This window comes from Crocodylus siamensis, chromosome 1, assembly GCF_052110815.1.
Source record: "Crocodylus siamensis isolate JL-2025a chromosome 1, ASM5211081v1, whole genome shotgun sequence".
Lineage (NCBI taxonomy): Eukaryota > Metazoa > Chordata > Crocodylia > Crocodylidae > Crocodylus > Crocodylus siamensis.
The window spans coordinates 79,227,671-79,240,021 of NC_143395.1; the positions used below are offsets into that span (position 1 = coordinate 79,227,671).

At 46.4% G+C, this 12,351-nt stretch overlaps 1 protein-coding gene across 5 annotated transcripts in view; it reads right to left on the minus strand.

Annotated features, from left to right (window-relative positions):
- Positions 1-12,351, minus strand: part of FBXL4 (F-box and leucine rich repeat protein 4) — a 152,486-nt gene that overhangs the window by 129,014 nt on the left and 11,121 nt on the right. For all 5 annotated transcript variants that reach the window (XM_090037134.1, XM_090037137.1, XM_090037136.1 and 2 more), the window contains 2 exons: positions 7,486-7,634; positions 6,082-6,675 (listed from right to left, as the gene is read on the minus strand). In XM_090037134.1, the coding sequence (XP_089893260.1) occupies positions 6,082-6,593 (512 nt within the window). In that variant the 5' untranslated portion in view covers positions 6,594-6,675; positions 7,486-7,634. The remainder of the gene's footprint in view (positions 1-6,081; positions 6,676-7,485; positions 7,635-12,351) is intronic.

The window sequence follows — 12,351 nt, forward strand, 5'->3', positions numbered from 1 at the left end:
GTTTTTCCTCCCAAGGTGGAGAACCTTGCATTTATCAGTGTTAAACACCATCAGGTTCTCGTCTGCCCATTTGCTGAGCTTGTCCAGGTCAGCCTGGATCACCCGCCTATCTTCTGGCGTGGATGCTTTGCCCCAAAGTTGGTGTCATCAGCAAACTTGGCCAGTCCCCTCCTGACTCCAATGTCCACATCGTTAATGAAGATGTTGAACAGTATGGGTCCCAGGACCAGAGCCTTGAGGGACCCCACTGGTCACAGGGCACCATGATGAGTGACTGCCATCAATCACAACCCTCTGGGTCCGACCACGAAGCCAATTTCCCAGCCAGCGGATCGTGGTGGAGCCAAGGCCGCAACTGGCCAGTTTGGCCGAGAGATGATCATGGGATACCAGATCAAAAGCTTTTTTGAAGTCAATATATATGACATCAATGTCTTCTCCCTTGTCCAGGTGATAGGTCACCTGGTCATAGAAGGAAATGAGATTGGTCAAACAAGACCTACCCGCAACATACCCGTGCTGGCTATCCCTTAGAATGTTAGCCTGGTCCAGTCCATCAAGGATGGCCTCCTTAATAAACTTTTCTAAGATCTTCCCCAGGATAGAAGTCAGGCTAATGGGCCTGTAGTTAGCCAGATCCACTCTCCTCCCTTTCTTGAAGATCGGCACCACATTGGCCTTCTTCCAGTCTTCGGGCACTACACCAGAGCGCCAGGAGTTTTCAAAGATCCGTGCCAGGGGCTGGGCTATGACGCTCGCCAGCTCCTTGAGTACCCTGGGGTGCAGATTGTCAGGGCCAGCTGACTTGAAGGTATCCAGCTTCTCAAGGTGTTCCTTCACGAGGTCAGCACTGATGGAGGGTAGGGGATCCCCCTCACCCAGATTTCCCTGTCCCATAGCAGGCATGGACATCCCGTGTGACTGATGAAAGACTGACGCAAAGTACCTATTTAATAGGTTGCCTTTCTCCTGGGCGTCAGTTGTCAGTTGCCCCATCTGGTTTAGCAGGGGTCCAACATTGCCCTTGCTTTTCCTCCGGCTCCCCACATATCTGAAAAAGGACTTTTTGTTGTCCTTGATGCTTGAAGCTAGTTGGAGTTCAGTTGCAGCCTTGGCTTTCCTGGTTTGCTCCCTACAGGACCGGACCAGCACGGAGTAATCCTCCTTGGAGGTGAATCCCGTCCTCCATCCTTTGTAGGCTTTCCTTTTTAGCCACAGTAGGTCCGCTAGGTCTCTGGAGAGCCAGGGGGGGCTGCTGTGCCTTCTTGCTGTCTTTCCTCCGTGTTGGAATAGATTTAGCTTGTGCACTGAGGATCGCTTCCTTGGGAGTTCAAGAAGAGTGGTTGCTTCTCATCTCCCTGGGGTCATGGTCCCTGAGGGCCTGACCGACAAGCCTCTTGAGCTTGTCAAAGTTGGCTTCTCTGAAGTCAAGGACTTCTGTGTTGCTGACTGACTTGCCAGCTTTACGGTGGATGGTGAAGGTGATCAGCTCGTGGTCGCTGTCACCCAACTTCCCATCAATCACTAGGTCGCCGATTAGATCGTCCCCCGTAGCCAGTACCAGGTCAAGCAGCGCTTTGCCTCTCGTTGGCCCATAGACCTTCTTGGAGGTCATCCACGCACGAGAGAAAGCTTTGCGCCCGCTCAGATTTAGCTGAGTGATCTTCCCACGAGATGTCCGGGTAATTGAAGTCACCCATGACAACCAAGGTCCTGGAGCAAGCGGCCTCAGTCAGTTCCCGGGCGAACTCCTGGTCAAGCTCAGGACTTTGAGTGGGAGGTCTGTAGCAGACTCCCACTGTTGTGTCCCCTGTGCCGAATTCCCCACGAATTTTTACCCAGAGGGTCTGTAGCTGTCCATGCCGGTCACCAACATCAGCTTGCAGGGACATGTAGCTTTCCTTCACATAGAGAGCTACACCCCCGCCCCTTTTGTCAACACGATGCCTCCTGTATAGGGTATAGCCCTCTATACCCATGGTCCAGTCATGGGTGGAGTCCCACTAGGTCTCCGTTATCCCAATGACATCATATTTCTTTGCACTGAGCAGGAGGACGAGCTCGTCCTGCTTGTTGCCCAGGCTCCTGGCATTAGCGTACAGGCAGGCAAGTGTGCCCTTGGGGACTCTTGCCTTGCCCACAGATTGTGCCAGGGCTGGGGCAGGGGTGGGCTCCCTTAAGCGCCCCCTTAAGTGCCTTGGTCCGCTGGCTTTGCAAGGGCCGTTCAGCGGGCCAGCAGGGGCAGTAGTCCCCCCATCCCCCAGCGGGCTTAGTTTAAAGCCCGGTGGAGCAGGTCAGCCAGCCTGGCTGAGAAGAGCCTCCTCCCCAGGGGAGAGAGGTGGAGGCCATCTCTTCCCAGCAGCTCGCTGCCTCTCTCTCCAAAGAGCGGGCTGTGGTCATGGAAGCCAAAGCCTTCCCGATAACACCAGCGCCGCAGTCTTTGGTTCACCGCATGGATCCTCCTCTCCCTCCTCAGCCCATAGCCCGAGACTGGGAGGATCGACGAAAACACCACCTGAGCTCCTAGACCCCTAAGCCCCACTCCCAACTCCCTGTAGCACCTCATGACCTGGCTGGGGGTGCTCCGAGCCATGTCACTGGTGCCCACATGAATAAGGAGCATGGGGTAGTGGTCTGTGGGCCGGAGGAGCTGCGGGATCCTCTCCGCAATGTCTCGGATGCGGGCCCCCGGAAAGCAGCAAACTTCCCGGACTAAGGGGTCAGGGCAGCAGATTGCCCCCTCAGTGCCCCGCAGGATGGAGTCTCCCACAACAAACACCTTACGCTTTGTCTTGGGGAGAGCGGGGGCAGTAGTTGCGGTCGAGCCTGGGTTGCCTGCGGGAGCTGGCAACTGCGTGGGCTCTGCCGGGGCTGCAAGAGGTGCAAACCTGTTGCTAAGCTCCGGCGGGGCAGGGGCCTTGGTGCGGCGGGCCTTGGGGCCCTTGACCACCTTGGTCCATGCCCCTGACTGGGCAGAGCGGGAGGTCCCAGAGTTCTCCTTAGTCGCGGAGGGAGACGGAGCTCTACCCTGCGGCTCCCGGGGGAGAAGGGCCTGGCAGTAGGAGTCAATCTCCTGCTCGCAGTCCCTGATGGCACGCAGTCTCTGGACTGTGGCCTGGAGCTCCTCCAGCTGGCACGCCAGAGACCCCAGTAGGGAGCAGACCCTGCAAGGGGAGGTGGCCATGCTCTTGGGCCCCAGAGCCTGAAAAAGGGACAGGCAGCCCCCGCAGCCAAGAGACAGGGGCTCCGTCTGTGCGGAGCCCGGAACCACGGGCTCCGTCTGGGTGGCCGTCTCTGCGGTGCCCAGTGGAGGGGCTGCAGAGCCCGAGGGGACCCTCGGGGTGCGGCGCGTGCCCATCCGTGTCATGCCTCTGGTAGGCTGGCTATGGCTGGGGGGGTCGCAGGCAGGGTCTCGTGCCCTCCCACGCCCTCCCCTGCGCAAACTCCGTGCTAACTCGAGCGCCTGTTTACGCAGCCTGGTCGCGTGGCTCCCTGGGGGGCCGGGCCAAGTAGGGGCCTGGGCGGGGGCTTGACCCGGCCCGGCACCAGGCAGCGGCCTCCTCCCAGCAAGCGAGGAGTTAACCCCTTCCCACCACCAGTCCGCTCACCTCCAGCTGTGCTGGGGGTCGGCAGGGGGCTCGGCGGCTGCTGAGGGGGTGTCTGGGGGGCTTCGGGGAGCGGGGGCACAGCGGGCTTCACCTGCGCGTCTCTCACTGCTCCGGAGCCTACCTGAGTGTGGTTTTTTTTTTTCTCCCCTTGTTTGGCGGGCCCTTTTAAACTACGCGCATGCGCAGTGGGCCTGCCGTCGGGGAACGCTGGCTTCTCAGGCCAGGGGGGCCCTGCCCGGGATTTGGGGGGCCCTGCCCTACAGGAGGGGAACTGGTGAGTACCCCCTCCTTCACTCCTCTCTCCCTGGGGGGCTGGGCCAAGAAGTTGCTTGGGGAGGGGCTTGACCCGGCCTGGCACCAGACAGCGGCCTCCTCCCAGCAAGCAAGGAGTTAACCCCTTCACACCACGAGCCCGCTCACCTCCTGCTGTGGGCAAGGTCATTATGAGGCAACTGCCATAGCTGAAACCGTTCTCCGAGTTTGGTTTGCCCCTAGAATACATGCAGTGGCTAAACAAGTGACCAGCGTCTGCTCTACTTGCCCAGCGTTCAACTCTGGCCCAGAGAGAAAAGCCCCACCCAGGGGCCGACCTTAGGCATATCAACCATTTGAGAGACTGCAAATAGACTTCATCAAACTTCCCCAGTGCCGAAGATACAGATATGCCTTAGTAGTGCGAAATCAGCTCACCCATTGGGTGGAGGCGTTTCCTGCCACCCATGCCTCTCATCAGCAAGTCACTCATGCACTTCTAACGGACATTATTCCGCAGTTTAACATACCTCAAGTCATTGACTCAAATCAAGAAGATCAACTTCATCTCCCAGGTCTTACAAACAATTTACACATGGTTAAGAATCACTAAGCAGCTTCACACCCCTTATCACCCTTAGTCATCTGGAGGGGTGGAAAGGGCAAATCGGACTCTAAAAACCCTTCTAGGCAAAGTGTGTTCAGAAACTCAGCTTAAGTGGCCTGAGGCATTGCCCTTTGCACTGTTTGCTATGCGAAACGCACTTAAAGCTGATGTTAAGATATCTCCCTATGAGCTTTTGTTTGGTCATCCACCCCCCATTACCCGTGGTTGCCTTCCTCCAAATACAGGATTGCTAGCGGAGGATGAGAATTTAACCCATTATGTGATTTCTTTGCAGAAGCAGCTTACTTCTTTACAGCGCCATGCTGCCGTTCAGCAACCTGTACCCTTTGATTGCGAGATACACCCCTTCAGTCCCGGTGACTATGTATAGGTCCGTGTTCCGCGACGGAAAAGTTGCCTAGAGCCAATGTGAGAAAGACCATACCAAGTCCTACTAACCACCCACTCCACAATCAAAATCGCCTAAAGGAATTCATAGATCCATCACACATGTGTGAAATCTGCAGTGTTTACACCAACGAAACCTGTGGCACCACAAACTTTACAACCCTGCATGTCTGGACATGGCCTTAGACTTTATTTAACATAAATTGTTAAGAAGTATTAGTTATAGAGGTCTCCTTAAACACAGCCTTATTAGAATAGACAGGTACTGATGATATGCATCTTTAAAAACGAAAAAGAAAAAGAAAAAGAAAAAGGCATAAGGGCTATGAAATACAAAATAGGACTGATTTTTTTCCTTCATTGACCAAGTACAGAATGTCACTCAGAGAATTCAGCATGGTCACAAAATCATTCCTTAGTCTAAGAAATAAAATATAAGAAAGTAGAAACAAGTCTATGAAAGAATTCTACATGACAAATATGAAAAGTTTACCCAAAAAAGGCTAATGTTAATATGCCATAGTTGAACATGCTTACTCCTGCATTGTCATTATCAACTAATTTCAAGAATATATTATTCTATACTCCAAAATAGAACACAGTAAACAACATGGAGCCTTTCTGGATATGGTGGGATACACATCTAAATAAATAATTATCCATTTTAATTATAACAACAACAACAAATCAATTTTTATTTTGTTTTAAAACAAATGTAGGTCTATATAATTTTAAGGCCTTCCTATTAACATTCTAAGACATAAGACATTAGGCATGCTAGGTATATTTCTGTATTACAGTGAAATAAATAAAAATCTCTGGTCTCTTAAAATGAAACATTATATAAACACGTTACCCTTCTTACTTGAGGAAAGTACACATTCAAAAGAAACACCATTTAATTAATACTTATTGTACATGTCCAGTAACTATCAAGAGTTTTGATGATCTATATTATCTGTAGGTGTGGCTTTTCACAAGAACCATTATTATGCAAAAGAACCCTGTATAATCTTTGATACTAAAATGGCCTCACTTACTAGATCTATCTCCCCAATTTTAGTATTAAGACAGAGTAGAAAACTAGAGCACATGTGCATGTGTTAAACTTTGCACTAAAACAAAGAAACCATTTGTGGATCTGATATAAAATCCTTGAAGACATTTTCTAAATGTATTTAATAAAGACAACGAGTAAAAGTTTACCTTACTTCAGCTGGTGGATTTTGGGAATAGGGATTTGCAGAACAAGCCAAAACTCTAACTACAGATCCAGGATGATACGTTTCCAGAATATGCACAGCTGTGGGATATACTGGATCCTCAAAAGCAAGCTCTACGTAGTCCTGGCTGTAGAAGTCAGGTGGAGTCCTCTTGAACGGCAATCGGGCACTAGGACATTGATCCCACCACGTTCCATAAGTTCGAAACACTGCAGTCTGAGTAAAGTCACCAGAACTAGGGTACACATTCTGAATACCTGCCAAATTCCACATGGTGTATGACATGCTGTTTTCACTACCATAATGGGAACTGAAATCCAAGACTTCTTTGGCATACTGGACTATTTCAACATTGGTAGGTAAGGCTCGGTTGTTTGATTCAATAGCTCTCCGGCTGTTCATCATTTCTCCCCTTGTAGCAGTTCTGGCTCGGCGCCGAAGGCAGATATAGTAAAACATGCTGAGAACTGTTAACATGGGAAACACCGGTGACATCTAGATATGAGTTATGAAGCTGCAAATGGTTAGGAGTCCTTTACAAGGTCCATTAACCCTTTGTAGGATGTTTAAAAAATAGCTGAATAAAACAGAATAGTGAAACATGGTCAGCACAGAACATTTCAAAAGAAAATACATGCATTTTTCTCATTTTAATTTCTCCTAAATAAAACACTGATATTGAAGATCTGGTATTAAGTATAAAACTTACTTAATGAAAAGGGATTATTTAAAATCAAAATATATCTAATGGAGCATCTCATTTTTTTCACCAGAAAGATAGTATCTTATGAAAGAAACACTGGTCACCTCATCCTGAAGTAAACAAAAAAATAAAAAGGAGTAGTTGCATGCAATACTGAAAATACTGAGCCAGTATTCTGAGCATAAAATCTCATGGCCTCAGTGAAAAACCTCTGCAATTCTTATGCTCCTGCAGTGGCAAGCATCTGAGTCTGAGAGTATATCTACACTGCAGACTTATATAAGATAACTGAGCTAGCATTAAACGAGCTGCCTTGGGTACCAGAAGCACTGTAGTCACAGCTGAACAGGTCTCAATATGAACTAGTTTATCCTCCAGGAACTAGACTGCTCCTGGTACCCAAACTAGCTTATTTAAAGACCATAGTGAAGCACATGCCATTAGTCCAGAAATAATTCTTGTAAATCTTCAGAAGTAAACCGCTCATGTCATCAAATCTTTTGCTCCCCTTTGAGTTGTGCTTGTGATCTTCCTGGTGGGTTCTGTACGGCCTTTGAATTAAAGGCAGCTTTCTGACAATTAAAGTTTAGTTTTGGATCAAATAACTGGTTTCCATTAGACAAAAATTACGTGTTATTAAAGCCCTTCACACTCCTCTTTCAGGTTGCCCATAGAAGAACTCACCCCTGATACAGAAGTCAGTAGACTCCAAAAGTAAATTCAGTGGATTCTATATTATAGTTATTAGCTGGTCATATCCATACAGCCACAAGACGAGGTAGGTCTTCACAGTTCTGGCATCAGAAGCAGTTCATCTTGACAGCCTGTTATACCTGATAAAGAGAGGACATTTTGATGCATATGTTGACTGGGTTTGATGTCAAGTTTGCTAAATGCAGAAAGGGCAGACATGAAAACAAACTTCTGTTGAACAGAATCCCAAGAAGAGCTATGTTTCCTTACCAATAAGTTAATCCATCAAAGTATAAATAAAATAAACTTTAGCAACTATACTGCAGGGTACTTTGCTCTGCATATGCTGCAGCCTCCTCCTGGATTCCTTTAAGATCAAAAGTAATTGAGGATCTAAAATTAACGCCCTAGAAAAGTCAGAAGAGCTAGATAGGAGGTGGGGGGAAGAATGATGTTTCCATGTTTTCAAAAAATATTTAAGTGACTTGTCTTTATGTAACCAAATTATTTTGCTGAAGCAAAGTGTGGATTTAATATACTGAGCCATATATAAATTGACTAAATGCTGCCAATAGGCATTTGTAAAAAATGTAGTCCTTACAATGCCCAGAATGAACAACATGCAAATAGTAAACAATTACAACAATCTGCAGAAAAGGCTGGGGGGGGGGGGTTTAATTCTTTGAAAGTACTAATCTAAAGTGTTCTATCAACAGTGATAAATAAATTTGCTTAAAGAGATACATTTCAGCTTGAGTGTGGGTTTTTTAAGGAAACAGAGCAGTCCTTACTGTATTTTTTACTAATAAAAGATCATCTTACATACCCTCTGTTTAGTTAGTAGATACACTATACTATAGCAATACACTGTATACTATTGTGTGGACAAAGTCCCCTGTCAATATAGTTATTCATTTATACTGCTTTACAGCTTATCAAGGAGCAAAGAAGTTCAACATTATTTCTGTGTCCTTATGAAAGTAGAACTATGTTTCTCTATTAAAATCTAGTTTAGCTGTTCCTCACTGGTAACAGGGAGCAATCTGTATAACCTGCTAGATGAACACGTATGACTCAGCATCTCCTAAAATAGACTAAGGGCTTCTACAGCACTGGGACTTCTGATTACTTTATCACAGGACATGTGCTGTATTAATCACTGAGCCAGACACTGGCTGCACATAAACTTCAGGACAAACAACAGCCGGTAATCAACTCAATGCCTCCCCTGGTCCAGGAGACCAACTGCACATTTACCATTTTAAACAGGTCAAAGGGCAATGCTTTTTAGTTCAAAAACCCAAGCTTAAATTATAATTATTCCCTGAATGGAAACAAACTGGAAGGACATCTATATTGCTCTGTATGAATCCTCTCTATGGTTCCACAGTAACTCCTCTTCCTACCCCTAAACAAAAAAATAACCTTCCCCCACCCCCAAACACATAGCATCCACTGAGCTCTCTTTTTTGTCTGAACACCATTAACAACCGCATATGCAGGTTTTTGGAGATAAGGACAGGCTGCAGCCTCTGCTCCTCCTACGTTTGGCAATGAAAAAATATGCTGATTGTTTGCTCCTTCTCTTTTCTTTTCCTCCAATAATTATTTTTTGTTTGGGTTTTGTACTTTACTCAGTTTTATATCTGCTTGGGACAGCAACAAAGTAACTACATCTGACACCTAATACAGGAGGGAATATGTAAGGAGTTGTCTTGACTACGCCCTGTGCTCTACAGGGAAACCAAACCAAATGAAGCCACATTTCCCAAAATGCTCCATGCTTCCAGACTTTGGAAAACTCATGGAAAGAAAGGAGAAAGGATTTCATCTTCTCCCTGTACAGGTTGGGGCAGCTTTAGAATTTAACTGCGAAACCACACTTTCTTCAGAGTCTTTTCTGCTGATGCCTCCTGATCCAGATTTTAGATAGGAAACAGGTGCTAAACTAGAACATCCAGACTGCAGCCTTCATTCTACCAAAAGGTTCTTCTGTGGTGCAGCACCACGAGTCAAAGGGCAAAAGGGGAGAACTCTGCAAGATGCTAGGTGTATGCGAAATGGGCCGTATTCAAGTCGGATTCAAAGATTCGAATTCGGCCAAATCAGAATCTGAAGATTCAATGCTTATTCAGAGAATCAGTGACTTGGCCACAGACACAGCTTTAGGCCTTTTTTCTACATACCTCGAGGTACCAGGCGTGACTTGTGAACGCTGCAATGGTGGGGTGGATGGAGTACCCTAACACTAACCACCCCCTGCTCAGCAGCGAACCTGGAAGTGGACCAGAAGTCTTCCAGTCCACTTCCAGGCCCGCCACCGAGCACACAGTGGGGCCCCCTGCCGGCTCGGCCATCAACCGCAGGGGCACCCCAAGTGGGCCCAGTCACCGAGCCAGGGAAATGTGGGGGAGCCCCCCAGCAGTCCCAGAAGTGCTTCTGGTCCACTTCCGGGTCTGCTGCCGAGTGTGCTGGGGAGCCCTGCATTCCTGTGGGACGCTCCATTTGCCCCACTATTCCAACATTCACAAGCCACCTGGTACCTAAAAAAAAAAAAACATTTAAAGTTGTGTCTATATCAGGACCCAATTCAGATGCGATTCAGAGAGAGATTGAGTCTCCTGATTTGATTCAGATTTGGAGATTCGGCCACCAACTCAGGCCGAATCTCTGCTGAATCGAACCAGGGACCAAAGCATCGCGCAGCCCTACAAGATACCTTCCACAGGTAAACTCTTATAAAAGACAAGAACTTAGTTTTGGAATTGTTCAAACTCAGTTGGAGATAGATAGCAACGTTTGATTTTAACTACATTATTTTGTACATTGCTTTTGACAGTCATTTAACTCTCCCAAACCCCATCCCACCTAAGATTATTTCTAGTATATCACAAGTAAAAAGAAGAGGCTGCCATAAGATTCAGTTATCTCTGAGTGGAAGACTTTCCCCAGTTGTATGGAGATCACCACCCCAACTGCATTTAGCACTCTTCAGAAAAATCTTAGTTTGAGAACTGGGAGGTACAGTGAAAAACAGTGCCCATATATTATTTTAAAAGTTACTAAACACGATAGAAAATAAAGCATCAGTTCTATGGGTTGGCACAAGAAAATGCATGTGCCTATTTTATATTTCACAAAAATTAAGCTTTTTTTTTACAATATCTTTGTATATCTATGCACTCATGTTATGCATCAAAACACTCTGGACATTCATGTGTCACAACCTAGATTCAAATTTTAGGACTTACTATTTATCTGAATATCCCTCTTGTGATGACTTTAAAAAAAAAAAAAAAAAAAAATCGAATCAGTTGTTGGACTGCTCTAATTTCAAAAGTTCCATTTCTTTTATCACTAACATTTTTACAACTTATATTTATTTTTAAAGGTGTTCAACAAATTTAAAAGGAACATTTTTTTAAACAAACTTAGGTTACAAACATTCAGTTCTTCCCAACCCATTTGCACCATCTTTCAGATAGAGATTTTATGATACTACTGTCTGTGATAGGTGAAGATCTCTCTCACAGAGCATCTGAAACACAAACACTCTGAAGTCTTTGAGAAGAGCCAGTCAGCCAAGTACAAAGGTATTTAGAAAAAGCCTGTGTCATTTTTTTGCCCTGACTCCAAAACAGACTTAAAAAAAAAATCAGCACTTTTTCCAACTTCAACTGTCATGTGCTTTTGGTCTAAAATGCTGCTATAAAGACAAGAAGGTACACAAAGATGAAGTTTTATCATTTACTTCCATTTAAAACATGCTTTAATCAAAAGTGAAAAGCACATTTTAAGCCTCATAGCCTAGTTTAAAGTCCTGTTGAAAACTCTGTGACCTGTACTACTACTTGGAATAATTAAAAATATCAAAAACAAATGTTAGTTTTCACCAATTATGCTTTTCATTTTCATCAATAGTTGCTATTACACACCTACAATTGATTTGTATATTCTATGTGTAATGGGTCATACATTAACAAGTTACAGAAATATTCAGTTTATAAACTATATAACTGCCCTGGAAGCTAGGGAGCAGTAGGTTTCCTTCAGGCTAGGGACAGAAATTACACACAAACTAGTTTAATTAGAAACTGATTTAAACGTGTAAGATAACAGAAGCTCAGTGCACATAAACCAGTTTCCAAATGGCTGAAACTGATATAAGATAAACCTAGTTGAATATACTATCAGACTTAACTGATTTGGGTCAAACTAGTTTATGACACATCTGTCCCAGACCCTTTCCTAGTTCAAGTTAAATCACAGTCCCCTAGCATCCCAGCATGCTTTGCAGCCCTGGGCTGGGCTGGGCTGGGCTGTCTGCTCCAGAGAGCAAGGCTGTCCCCACCCTGCCCCTCTGCTTCCTAGCTGGAATAGTGAGGGCTGGCTGACAAGGGGGTGAGGGGAGGAGCAAGCCCAGCTGGGGATGTAACCTAGACTGCAAGTGGGGTGGAGGCTGCCTGCCCCCTCTGCCCTCCCCCCCACAAGGCAAACCCCAGCTGGGGTCTGGTGCCAGGGACAGGGGTTAAACAACCCTTACCCACTGCTGGCTGGAACTGGGGACTATAAATCCCAGAGGCACCTGGAGGCAAGAAGAGGAAGTGATAAGCAACCCTGCAGATCCTGCTGCTGTAATTCTGGACTGCAAATCCCAGAGACCTTGGGGGCAGCAGGAAGAGGAAGTGAACACACAGCCAGAGAGCCATGCTCTAGTGCTCCCCGGCTTCTGGCCTGAGCCACTGTAGGCACGTGGCTGCATTTCCTGAATCAAAGGAAAATGTATGTTCGCTTCCGTTTCAATTTAATCTATGCGGTTTAGACTAACCTGCAAAGATGGAATCAATTCAGCCTGGG